The sequence below is a fragment of the Daphnia carinata genome, chromosome 10, assembly GCF_022539665.2.
Source record: "Daphnia carinata strain CSIRO-1 chromosome 10, CSIRO_AGI_Dcar_HiC_V3, whole genome shotgun sequence".
Taxonomy (NCBI): Eukaryota; Metazoa; Arthropoda; class Branchiopoda; order Diplostraca; family Daphniidae; genus Daphnia; species Daphnia carinata.
Genome location: NC_081340.1, coordinates 1,084,855 through 1,097,342, shown reverse-complemented (window position 1 = coordinate 1,097,342; position 12,488 = coordinate 1,084,855). Strand labels below are relative to the sequence as shown.

At 48.3% G+C, this 12,488-nt stretch overlaps 1 protein-coding gene across 1 annotated transcript; it reads left to right on the top strand.

Moving 5' to 3' along the window:
- Nucleotides 1-5,955: 5,955 nt before the first annotated feature.
- On the top strand, nucleotides 5,956-6,747 carry LOC130699908 (uncharacterized). Its single transcript, XM_057521963.1, has one exon. It carries the CDS (start codon nucleotides 5,956-5,958, stop codon nucleotides 6,745-6,747), a length of 792 nt encoding a protein of 263 aa, XP_057377946.1.
- The last annotated feature ends 5,741 nt before the right edge of the window (nucleotides 6,748-12,488 follow it).

Below are 12,488 nucleotides of genomic sequence, written 5' to 3'. Positions count from 1 at the left end.
TTGAAATAGACGACTTATGAAAAAAGGGAAACGTCAAGTACCCAAAGACACAGCGCACAAAACGCGCAACTTTTCAAAATGAAAGAGGCGCCTCTACATGAAACAGCAAACGCATGTAAACCGCCATTTCCGCCCCCCCCCCTTTTTTTTTCTTTAAGGTCAGCAATTCATTCCACAAGAAAAAGACCGCACATTTACATTTGAAAAAAAAAACGATTTCTTTTCAAATTTTTGTTTTTGCCTCTTCTTGTTGCGTGTCAACGAGAAATGAATCGGTGGTGGACATCCAACACCCCCCCCCCCCCAAGGTCCTTGAGAAGCGCAAAAGATCAGATGGTTATCCAATCGGGTAGCAATGCCCCCACTCGAAACAAAATGCTTCTTTTTTCTACGAGCAAAAGAGGCAGACAAAATGTTCTTCACGACACGTCCCGCACAAGCAAAAACAACAAAACAAAACAAAACATCCGAGATGAATCAGATACGAAACGTCCCGTGGTGCTAGTATCACATTTCCAACAAGCGAAACAACAGGTAAATAAAGGCAAAATTCATTTAGTATTCAACTGTAACTTTGAGGCGATTATTTTCGAAACAGATTTGTCCTTTGGAGAGCTAAATAAAAAGTGCGTTCAGAGAATGAATGAGCCGCGAAACTTTGTTGAAATTAATCAAACACTGTGGGAGAAAATTTTCGTTTTTATAATGGATCGCTCAGGTGTAAAAACACTTATTCGCCATTATATATCAAATAAAACCTTTCACTTTCGCATCTTCAATAGATTGTTTTTCTTTTTACCTTGAGGAAAGGGAAAAGAGCGCGGGGTGTGATACACTCCTAGACTTTCGTGAATGATGACGGGTTGGGCCCGAAATGTACCCCTTTTTTATTATTATTATTATAAAAGCATCACGAAACGAAGAATACTAATGTCAATCTCAGATTTCTTTTTCCTTCAAAAAAAACAAACAAAACAAACAAACACTACAATCCTTTTATTTCTATGTGTCCCCTTTTTTTCAAATTCAATTGACTCGCGCGGCCACGCGTCTACGATGACGACCCGGTTCAACAAACACTGTTTTCTCACTTTTTGTTTCGTTTTTTGTTTATAGCACTAATTGGCAAACAGTCCACGCGCACACACAAGATATCCAATTCTTTTCTAAGTCAACAACACTATCAAATTGCCAATCAATTCAAAATTATGAAGATTCACTAATTAAATCTTTTAAAAAGGTTCTCGATTTAACCAAAAAATGTTGGACACGATTGAAAAAGAATGAGACACAAACACGAGCGTGCTGTCAGGACGACGACGAGTCGGCAACTGAAGGTCTGTGCCGCTCTCGCCGTACCTTATACCCTGGGCGCGCAGCACCGTGATGGGAAGGAATATAAAAAATGGAATATATATAGGAATATAAAAAAATAACAGCACGACTCTTTAAAGAAAAGAAAAGACTGGAAGGGAACACGAGCTCAGTAGGTGGCGGCTTCCCTTGGACGTGTATCTTGTTCTCTCCCCCCCCTCAAAAAAGAGTTGGTTACGATACAACACAATTTTCATCCAGAAAAAAAAACAAAGAATGGCATCAGCCACAGCCAATCGTGCACACCTATAATCCTTTTCTAGTACGAAAAAAAACGTTTACGTGTTTCGAAAGGCGTTTTGTGAAGAATTGATGTTTATGGGTGAGCCAACAAGACCAATTTTGCCCGTCCTTTTGGTCAAGTTCCGTTTTGTCACTTGGAGATTAAGTTCAGTGTTTCAAAAACAAATTGTTCGATAATACCTTTTCTTAAAAACAAAAAATAAAAAATAAAAACGTACGGAGGGGACCCACAAGTGGAACGTTATTCTAAGACTTTAAGTCGACCGTCTCGTTTTACACGACGTGACCTTCTCGCTTTAACCATTAAATCGAAAACGCGTTAATAACGCACGTAATACAATTCGAGCGACATTGGATCATTTACGTTTTTTAAAGCTAAATTTCCACACGTTTTGCAACAGTTTTTCTTTAACAATTGATAGTCTGACGATGTACGTGGCCTCTAAAAATCGTTTGTACTCGACAGGGAAAGAAGGGGGATTTAGGAAACATGCATTCGCGACGTCATCGAGGAATACGAAATGGCAAACGATCATTTTTTCCCCTCCTAGCTTAAATAAGCGAAAATAATCAAAGTGGCAAAAACAACATCGAGCGCTAATCGCACCTGAATAAACAGGAGAAACACTGAAAAGGATGGGAGAAAGAACAAATAGCTTTTTGGACGTTGACGTGAGCCATTTCTGCATATCTACGACAAGGTGGTAACTGTTAATGACATCCACGAGGCCGGAGGACATTGATGTGATAGTTTAGAACGTCGCTTTATTTATGCACTTATTAGCGTAATCGTCGAGCGTTATGGCGCTCGAATTGAAACAAAGATGCTCGTGTTTCATTCAAAACAGCTAATGAACGTTCGTTAACCGCTTTGTTTTTCCAAATAACTAACAAATAAAAATTTTAGCGCATGATTCGACATCAGCGTAAATTAGAAACAAAACGAGAATAGAACCAACATTAGCGGCGGATGCCAGTCGGGCGTGAATTAGCCAACTAATTCAGCACATAGCGTTCAACCGACTGCCGAAAAAGCAGTCGACAGTTTTGGTTAAGTTACGAGTTACGAAAAAAGAGGAAAATATCAATGAAACACGTAAATAACAAAGAAATATAAACCCACTCGGCTTTGGAATAAAATGAAAATAAAAAATTCTATACATGGGGCCTTTTTTTTCCCCGTTTGGGCTCAAAGTTCCGGGCCTTTTTGGCCGTCTCATCCGGAGTCGATCGGATGGGCCTACTGTGATCGATCAAGATGTCGCCTCCTCTGCGCTGCTCTCGTTTATTCGTTTTGAATTTCAACAAACCCCCCTGGTATACCCCTCCCTGGACCAACCCACGCATGTGAGAGATGAAGCGAATCGATGTTCACTATACTGTTTCCTATTTTTTTTTTTTTTTTTTTTTTTTCCTATGTACACGCATCAGGCTAAAAGCACATGTAGGGATTCTCCGGACACTATCAATAACCGACTGCACACTCCCGAGCTACTTTTGTTTTCTTTTTTAAACCTTCCCCCCTTTATTTTGAAGCAATCCCTCTCTTCAGTTATCCAAATGTCATAAGATACAGTATTCCCACACACCCTGTGAAAAAAAAGCATCGAATGTATATAGTGAGAGTGTAGGACAAATTTATGATAAAAAGGAAATGATGTGATTGATATTAATGATTGGCCGTCATTTTTCGTTGACATGGTTATTACACGTGTCATAAATGTTTGTGCTTGATACTACGGATAATAAGTAGACTAGACTGACATTGATAAGCGAATAAGCCCCTAATGTAAAATTCATCATAAGTAAATCTAATCCATTCGGTGTTTAATGGAGTGATGTGTCATGCAGCCAATGATATCGCTACTTGATAAAAGAGGGGAACCCATTCACTCTACGTTCGTTGCTGCCGTGTGAGCTTCGCGTAAATATTCAGTACAGAAATGAAAAGGTCAGGGGACGTGTAACGAGTTCCCGCGGACATTGTTATGCTGACATTTACAAGATGCTTAGAGGTTGATAATATCGTTTCCAGAAAGATGGACAGCTAAACAAAAGCTAGCTACTCACGAGTTTTCTGTTCGCCTGGGGGTGTCGTCTGCTAGGAGCATTGTTTTGTCAGTCTGGCCTACCCTGGCTGCGTGAGCGTCATCTAACGTCGCAGACGGAGAGCGCAGAGACAAAGCCAATAGGTGTCTAAGTTAAAATACCGTATTTTTTCGCCATTTTCCTCTCGAAAACAGTTCGTCTGCTATTTTAGACCATCTTGACCAATGGCAGTAACGAAACGTCCCGTGGAGACCGCTCGTTTTTTGTTTTTGAATTCTCAAACTGAAGAACATCCTGAGGATTCGACCGAAAGCAACAATGACGACCATCATGACCTACCAGTAGAAGACTCCGCTCCTCAGGCAGACGAATAACATGAGTATCCGGATGAAATCGAAAAAAGCGACGAGCCTAATGAAGAGGCACCCGACGAAACTAGCGATATACCAGATGAAACGGATGTGCCAGTTGACAATGTACCAAATCCGGAGGTATTTCAAAAAAGAACTTCGAAAACTGGCTCTTTTTTTTGCAAATTGTTTTCGACCAGATCTGGCTAAAAGCCAGATGCTGGCCTATAAGGAAAACGTCATTTTTTCAAAGGAAAGATTCCCCGCCAGGCGACAGCATATTTTTGATCAATAATTTCTGAAATAGCCGAGCGAGATAGCTTTTCTAATAGCCCGTTAGTATAGCGGGGTGAAGCATAGCATCCCAGGTTGAGGGGTGGGTGATGGATAACACCCGATTTCGAGGTGAGGGTGCTGGATAGCATCCGAGGTTGAGGTGCTGGCTTATAAGGTGGGGGTGATAACAATGACACTAACTTGCCATAACATTCAGTCATTCCAGTCATAGCATCTATGAATGATAAATAGTGCGCTTTTTTTTCTTCATACATCGAGAACAGAACTCTTTAAAAGCAAAAGTCTCTGTTTCAGATGCCCCTCGTTTGAATGTCACACGGGAGAAGTGTGGTCACAGCCGCTGGAGAAAGAAGCCGTAGACGGGCGGCAGAAGAGGCAGCCAAGGAGATTCAAACCTATTACTCGGGTTTGAGGGCGGCAACACCCCTAGCACGGTCGACAGCGGGATTGCAGGGAGCAAACGAAGCACCGGTGCGGGCAAAGGGCCGCGCAAGAGGCCCTCCTGGAGGAGTGAGTGAGCTAACTTTGGGAGAAAAAGGTACGTGTGTGCTCAGTGAAGAGTCCCTACCGCGGGAAGTCCCAGATCAGGCGCAATTCCAGTCAGATTCTGAGCCACAGGGCGAGGAATTTGAAGACGCTCAGGGCTACCAGGATTCTGGGAATCCGGAAGCAGGGAGTGGTGCGTCGGAAGGGGCAGTCGGGCCGATAGCTGCACGTAGGCAGTACGAAGAGGCTCGGGAGGTAGGGAACAAAGGAGGAGTAAAAGCACGGACCAGGGCGGAAGCCGAAGAGCGACAAGTAGGGCGGGTCATTCATCGTGATCAGGGATCACGATCACGTCAAGCAGAGTGTGACGACCGCGAGTCGCTCATTCCGCAGGCGACAGTCTCCAGTGTCCAGGAAGGTACCGGTGTAAAGGCCGTCTCAGCGGAGGCGGAAGCGGTCGAAGGCGATCAAATATCCCAGTCGCAGCGGAGGAAGTCGGGCGACCCAAATTCCAGTGGAACGAAGGGGTTACTGACCGGGAGCCAGGACGTGCGGCGGTCGTCGGCACGAGTGGAAGACGTGACCGGCGGAAGAAGCGCAGTTGGCGTGGAAGCTGATACCACTGGGGTCATCAACCGTTGGTCGGGTACCCATAGTAGCCAGCCGGTGGAGGCGAGAGGCTTGGGAGGAAGAGACCCGCGCGAAGGCCTACGACCTAGAGCGTTCAGTACTCCACAGGAAGCGACAACAGTGAGACAGGGACGAAGCGGATTCAGTGTCGGAGGATCGCCGAGCCGACAGTCTCTGGAGGAGCCCGAACTAGATTGGGATCCATTCTTGGGAGAAGAGGAAGACATGGCGGAACGTCCAATGTTCCACTACAAGGAGCCCGAAAAGCTCCGGCCGCCATAATCGCTGGTCCAATAACGATCTAGCAAGGGCCATTGACGTCTCGCTCGAGGGGCCTGCCTACAAATGGATTGTAGGCCTTGAGGCGAGAAACGCCCGACCAGATAACTGGGAGGACCAGCAGATTCGCATAGCCGAAACGGATGACGAACCGGAGCACTACAGAGAAGTGCGAGGGCTCAAGACATTGTTCCTCAAACAATTCGTGGCGGTAAATCTGAAGCGGCAGACGGAAAGGAAGCTGCGGATGAGGGTCCAAGGCAAGGACGAGGACGTCACGGAGTACTACCATGATGTCCTGGACATGTGCCGCATTGTCCAGCCGGATATGGCTGAGGAAGTGCGCATAGATCACCTGTTCAGGGGGTTGAGCCCAACCCTTTATGAGAGACTTTACGTGTTGGGCATCAAGACGTGTGAAGATTTCTTGGAAGAGGCGAGGCTTCACGCGGATGCCGTCAAAACAGCCTACGAGAGGGGCTATGAGGATAGGCGTAGAGAGCGGGAGAAGCCTGCCGTGGGAGCAGTAGACCTTGACCAAATGCAAGACCTACGGCGCCAGATCCAGGAGTTGCGGGACGAGCTAGCCCGGGCAAAGGATCCTTCGAAGAAAAAGGAAAAAGAAGGCGGGAAAAGCGATTGGAACAAAAAGCCAAAGAAGAAGAACCCATTTCGCTGTTTTAATTGCGATGAAGAAGGGCACATCGCGAGAAACTGTCAGAAGGAAAAGAAGAAGGAGACTGCGGTGAAACCCAAGAAGCCCGAGGGGGAGGAGCCTAAGGCAGCCTGTGCGGTGATTGGCGGAGACCAGTCTTCGGAAGTGACCAATGGCGATCGTCAGCCGACCGAAGAAATTTGGATTGGTGGACGGCCGGTCGATGCTTTGGTCGACACGGGAGCGGTGATTTCAGTTATCTCACCATCGTTGGCGAGTAGATTTAAATTGAAAATAGTCCCGTGGGAAGGACCGATGGTCGTGACGGCCGATGGACAGCCGATGAATCCGAGGGGGGAAGGTCTCCCTCACGGTCACGAATAAAAACGCGTCCGTGGAGGGTGAAGCCTTGGTTTTGAAGACATTTGGACCAGAATTTATCATGGGGAGAAACTTACTGAAGCTGTTCCGAGAGCTGAAAATCTGTTTTAGTAACCCGCCAATAGTGGAACTAGGAGCCATCCATATGGAGGCAAGCGGTGGGAAAGAAACCGTGAAGAAAGTAACAGTGACGGTGTGTGTGACGGTGTCGAAGAGAAGTGCGGTGCCAGTAAAAGTGTCCATCCCTGAAGCGGGAAATGACCCTATTATGTTACTGAGACCATCGAAGAAGCTGTTGCAAAATAGTGGACTTTCGGCGGGCCATGCTCTCATCGACTGCTCGAAGCCAGAAGCAGTGGTTCACGTGATGAATGTTGACCATGTGGATCACGTGATCGTCGAGGGAACTTCCATCGGTCACCTAATGCCGATTGACCAGGCGAGCAATCTCTCGTTGGAGGAAAGCGAGGAGAGGGATGCAGCTAAAGAGGTCGGGGGCCGGTCGGGAAAACCGCGGAAACCAGCGGCGTTTGATCAGTGTGTAGCGTCAACTCTGGCGGCGCAGGATCGGAACGACCTAATTGATCTGCTCACACAGTTTCAGGATGTGTTTGCGGACAGTGGGGAGTGCTTGGGCCAGTGTAATGTGCTCGAGCATGCGATTCCAACAGGTGGGGCAGCGAAGATTAAACAGCTGCCAAGGAGACGGGCATGGAGGGAGCGAGAATTGATTAAGGAAGAAGTCAGCAAAATGCTCAAACAGGGAGTTATAGAGCCGGCCCAAAGCCCCTGGTCGTCACCAGTCGTCCTAGTACGGAAAAAGGACGGAAAGTGGCGATTCTGCATTGATTACAGGCGGCTAAATGAGGTGACAACGAAGGATGTGTACCCACTCCCACGTATAGACGATGCTCTATCCAAACTGGAGGGAGCAGCTTTGTTTAGTGTGGTAGACCTACAAAGCGGATATTGGCAGGTCCCTGTTGCGGAAGCCGATAAGCCGAAGACAGCATTTGTTACACCTGATGGCCTCTACCAGTTCCGAGTGATGCCGTTTGGGTTATGCTCAGCTCCGAGCACTTTCCAACGACTGATGGACATGGTGTTGGCAGGATTAAAGTGGACCGATTGTTTGGTGTACATGGATGACGTGGTCATCTTTGGAAAAGACGCAGGGGAGCATTTGGAGAGACTGGGAAAAGTCTTGTCCTGCTTCCGGAAGGCCAATTTGAAGTTGAAGATAGAAAAGTGTGCCTTTGGGAACAAGCGTGTGAGAATGCTGGGCCACGTGGTAAGCAAGGCCGGAATAGAGCCGGATCCGGACCACTGTAAGGCCATTGAAATGTTCCCGGGGCCAAACCTCAATGCCAATGAGAAGGCAAAGAGAAAGTGGGTCAAAAGCTTTGTAGGCCTTTGTTCGTTCTATCGGAAGTTCGTGCCCAATTTCGCCCAGGTGGCGTACCCGCTTACGACAATGGAGGGGAAGGGTGTGTTTCATTGGGAAGAACCGGAACGAAACAGTTTCGCCGAGTTGAAAGCTGCGCTGGTGGAGGCAGCAAAGCTTGCTCATCCAGACTATTCGAAGAACTTTGAAGTGCATCCCGACGCCTGTGACTATGGCATAGGGGCGGCGCTTATGCAAGAAAGAGACGGGAACCCCATGCCAATTTGCTTCGTGAGCAGAGTGTTGAACAGGTCGGAGAGGAACTACACGATAACGGAAAAGGAGTGCCTCGCCATTGTATGGGCTGTAAAGAAGTTTCGGCCATACATTTGGGGTACAAAAGTGGTAGTGAAAACCGACCATCATGCCTTGTGTTGGCTGATGACCAAGCAGGAACTCAGTGGCCGGTTGGAGAGGTGGAGTCTGGCGTTACAAGAATACGACATCTCCATCCGCTACAAGAAAGGAAGTTTACACGAAGACGCTGACGCCCTATCGCGGTACCCTATACAAGAAGGGGAAGAAGAGGCGCAAGCTGCGGTCTTTCCAGTGGCGGCTATAGGCTTGGATATAGGATCTTGGGCGGAAGGCCAAGACCGTGTGAAGCAGTGGCGATGGATCAAACAAGTGATGGGCAAGAACGGGGCCACGCAGTACGGAAATTTTATGCTGAAGGAAGGCTTGCTGTACCTGAAGACGATCAGATTCGGTCAGGAATTTGACCGCCTTTGTGTGCCTCCGGAGCGGCGGAAGGAAGCGTTGTCGTGGGTTCATGATGAACCTACGGCAGGGCATCTGGGGCAAGGAAAGACCCTGGAAAAGGCTAGGCAAAGATTTGATTGGCCTAAAATGGACAGAGCTGTTACCCGGTATGTCCAGAGCTGCAAAAGCTGCCAGACGCGGAAGCCGGATCAGGGAAAGACGAAGGGTCTGATGGAGATCACACAGGTGGGAGGACCTTTCGAGAGGATCGGAATTGATGTCCTTGGCCCATTCCCACGATCCCGCAGTGGGAACACAAACATTGTGGTTGCAGTAGACTACCTTACAAAATGGGTGGAAGCACGGGCTTTGCCGGATGCCACGGCCCGGCAAATCGCAAAATTCTTCGTCGAGGATGTCGTGCTTCGACATGGATTTCCACGGGAGTTGACTTCAGATCAAGGAAAGTGTTTTACAGCCGAAGTCACCCGCGAAGTGTTGGCATTGCTGCGACTGTCGCATCGCATGACGGTGCCTTACCATCAACAAGCAAACGGCCTGGTGGAGAGACAGAACAAGACGCTAGCGACTATGCTAGCGATGTACGTGGATGAGAGCCACGAGGATTGGGACGAATTCCTCGGATTTGTAACATTTGCCTACAACACTGCCCGACTGGAAAGCACCAACCATACGCCTTTTATGATGGTGTATGGAAGAGAGGCAGTGATTCCGGCGGATCTTCTGGCGGCGACAGGACCAAACCAGCCAAAACTCGTCGACGCAGAAGACCTGATGAAGGCAATGATGGAGCTGAGAGAGGACGTCAAGGACCGGCTGGCCATAGTACAGCAACGGCAAAAGACGCAATATGATGCCAGAGCGAGTGTGCCACCATTGTACGAACCTGGTGATTTAGTGTTAATCTTTCGTCCACAGCGAAAAAAGGGGTTCGCGGAGAAGTTGCTGCATCAATACGTGGGTCCTTACAAAGTGGTCAGACAAGTTACTGAACTAAACTATGAACTTCGGAAACCAAGTGGGAAAAAAACTATTGTAGTGCATGTGTCTCAAATGAAGAAGTTTGTAGTGGAATCGGACGACGAGTCCGATAGCGAAGAAGAAAGTGAGAAGGTAGTGGATGCCGAAACCGAGTCGGGTGTCGAGTGTGTTGATACCGGCTCGGGAGAGGCACGTGCCGAAATGGAAGCGGGTGGGGCGCGTGCCGATAATGACACGGGGCCGATACCCGAAGCTGACAGTGAAGTGACACCTGACACCGACCCTATTGGAGTAGCTGTGGAACAGCCAGCGAAAAGAGAAAGGGGAAGAGTGAGGTGCCGTCCATTGGAGCCGATCGCCGAACTGGACGAAGGCCTACAAGACGAAGGAGGTTCCGCAATGGACTCGGCGGCGGAAGCACCGACGGGTCGTCCTACCAGGAAGAAACGGGCACCCGGATGGATGAAGAACATGCTGTTCTTTACATTGGTCTGTGTCGTAGGCCAATTGGTTCAAGGGAACGAAATGAAGGGAAAATTCGTTGTTACCGAGGGAGCAGTGTTTCACCCCGAGGGTACTTTGGCACTGGGCGACTCAGAATGGGTTGTCATTTACGACGTGCCCACCAAGCGGGCGGAGCAGGTAATTAAATTGGTTACCGCTTGGATAGACGATATGTCGAGTGCCTTCGGCAAAGCGGTAACGGGGAATTTCCCTATGGAAGTAAAACCGTTTTTGGAAGGTCCGGCGCTTGATTTGGCTGAAATCAAGGCAAGAGCGGAGCGTCGGAGGCGGGAATTCCGAGAACTAGAACGAGCTTTGAAAGGCGACGGAACCCGGCGGAAGCGCGGATTGATCGACGGGGGCGGCCAGCTTCTTAACTGGCTCTTTGGAACCGCCACGACGAAGGACTTGGAAGCCGTGCACTCGAAGCTCGAGTCATTCGACAAGAGGGGTCTGGAGGTGGTGCACCTGCTCCAGGAGCAAGCGACCTTGTTAATGTGACTATGGGACACCTGGCGGAGCATGAGTCGGAAATCAGTGCTCTCATGGCAGTGGCGGGGCAGATGCGTCGAGAACAGGCACAGCTGAGGAAGGTCTTTAATGATAGCTGGACTCACCTGGCTTGAGAGTTACTGTTCCTGCAAAAAGTAACAAGGTCTGTGGAGAAAGCAAATAGAGCGCTGGACTGGACGGCCGAAGTCCTACACGGTTGGCAAACCGGCCTAGCGGATGCAGTTATAGGGAGATTGTCACCACTCCTTTGTCCTCCGAATGTACTGGCTCAAGCGCTGGATTCGGTTCGACAAGCTTTGCCCCAAGGCTGGGGACTAACACCAGCATTACAAGGAGGAGATGCGCTGGAGAGCGTACCAGGAAGCCAGGGTGGAGGCGGCGCTTGTGAGTGGGAACGTTCGATTGTTTATTCATCTGCCGGTGTTCGAATTCAATTACGCCTTGCAGATCTACAGTGTGTTTCCCATGCCAGTAGCATCCAGCAAAGAGGAGTCAGTATCCCACTCCTACGAAGGTTTGGCTCCATACTTGGGAGTATCGCCAGACCGTCAACTATTCGTCGAGTTCAACGTCGACGAGGCCCGAAAATGTGCACCCTACATGGGCAGTGTATGCCCTTTCCTAAAGCCTATCGATCGGAAAGGGAGGATGAAGAGCCTTTGCCAATCTGGCCGGATGTCAGAGGCCTTAAGAGCCCGTCTGCGGCCGGCTAAAGGGGCAGTCCAGTGTAGTAAGTCTGTGTAGCTGTAAGCTGTGTTAGTGCTGTTGTCGTGTAGTGCTGTCGTGTAAAGCTGTAACCTGTCTACGAATAAATAAATCCAGTTAAACTGTTACAATAGGAAAAAAAAAAAAAAAATAGGAAACAGTATTGTGTGTGTGTGAGACATGTGTGTGTGTAGTGTGTGCGGTCAATCGTGTGTGAACCAAATGTCCGTGTTTTCTGTGTGTGTGTGTTGTGTGTTTGAACGTATTATTCTTGGGTGATCTATAATTTATTGTTTTTTTCTCTCTCTCGTTGTTAAAAAGCGAGTGTGTGTGTGTGAACGTAAATGTGTGTGTGTGTGTGTGTGTGTACCTGGAAGCTGTAGATGATATGTGTGTGTGTGTGTGTGTGTGTGTGTGTGTGTGTGTGTGTGTGTGTGTGTGTATGTGTGTTGTGCTTTTTGTGTGTGTGTGTGTGTGTGTGTGTGTGTGTGTGTGTGTGTGTGTGTGTTGTGTGTGTGTGTGTGTGTGTGTGTGTGTGTGTGTGTGTGTGTGTGTGTGTGTGTGTGTGTGTGTGTGTGTGTGTGTGTGTGTGTGTGTGTGTGTGTGTGTGTGTGTGTGTGTGTGTAGAAACAGAACATCGATTCGCTTCATCTCTCACATGCGTGGGTTGGTCCAGGGAGGGGTATACCAGGGGGGTTTGTTGAAATTCAAAACGAATAAACGAGAGCAGCGCAGAGGAGGCGACATCATGATCGATCACAGTAGGCCCATCCGATCGACTCCGGATGAGACGGCCAAAAAGGCACGGAACTTTGAGCCCAAACGGGGAAAAAAATAGGCCCCATGTAAATTAAAGAAGAAAAATAGGCTTACT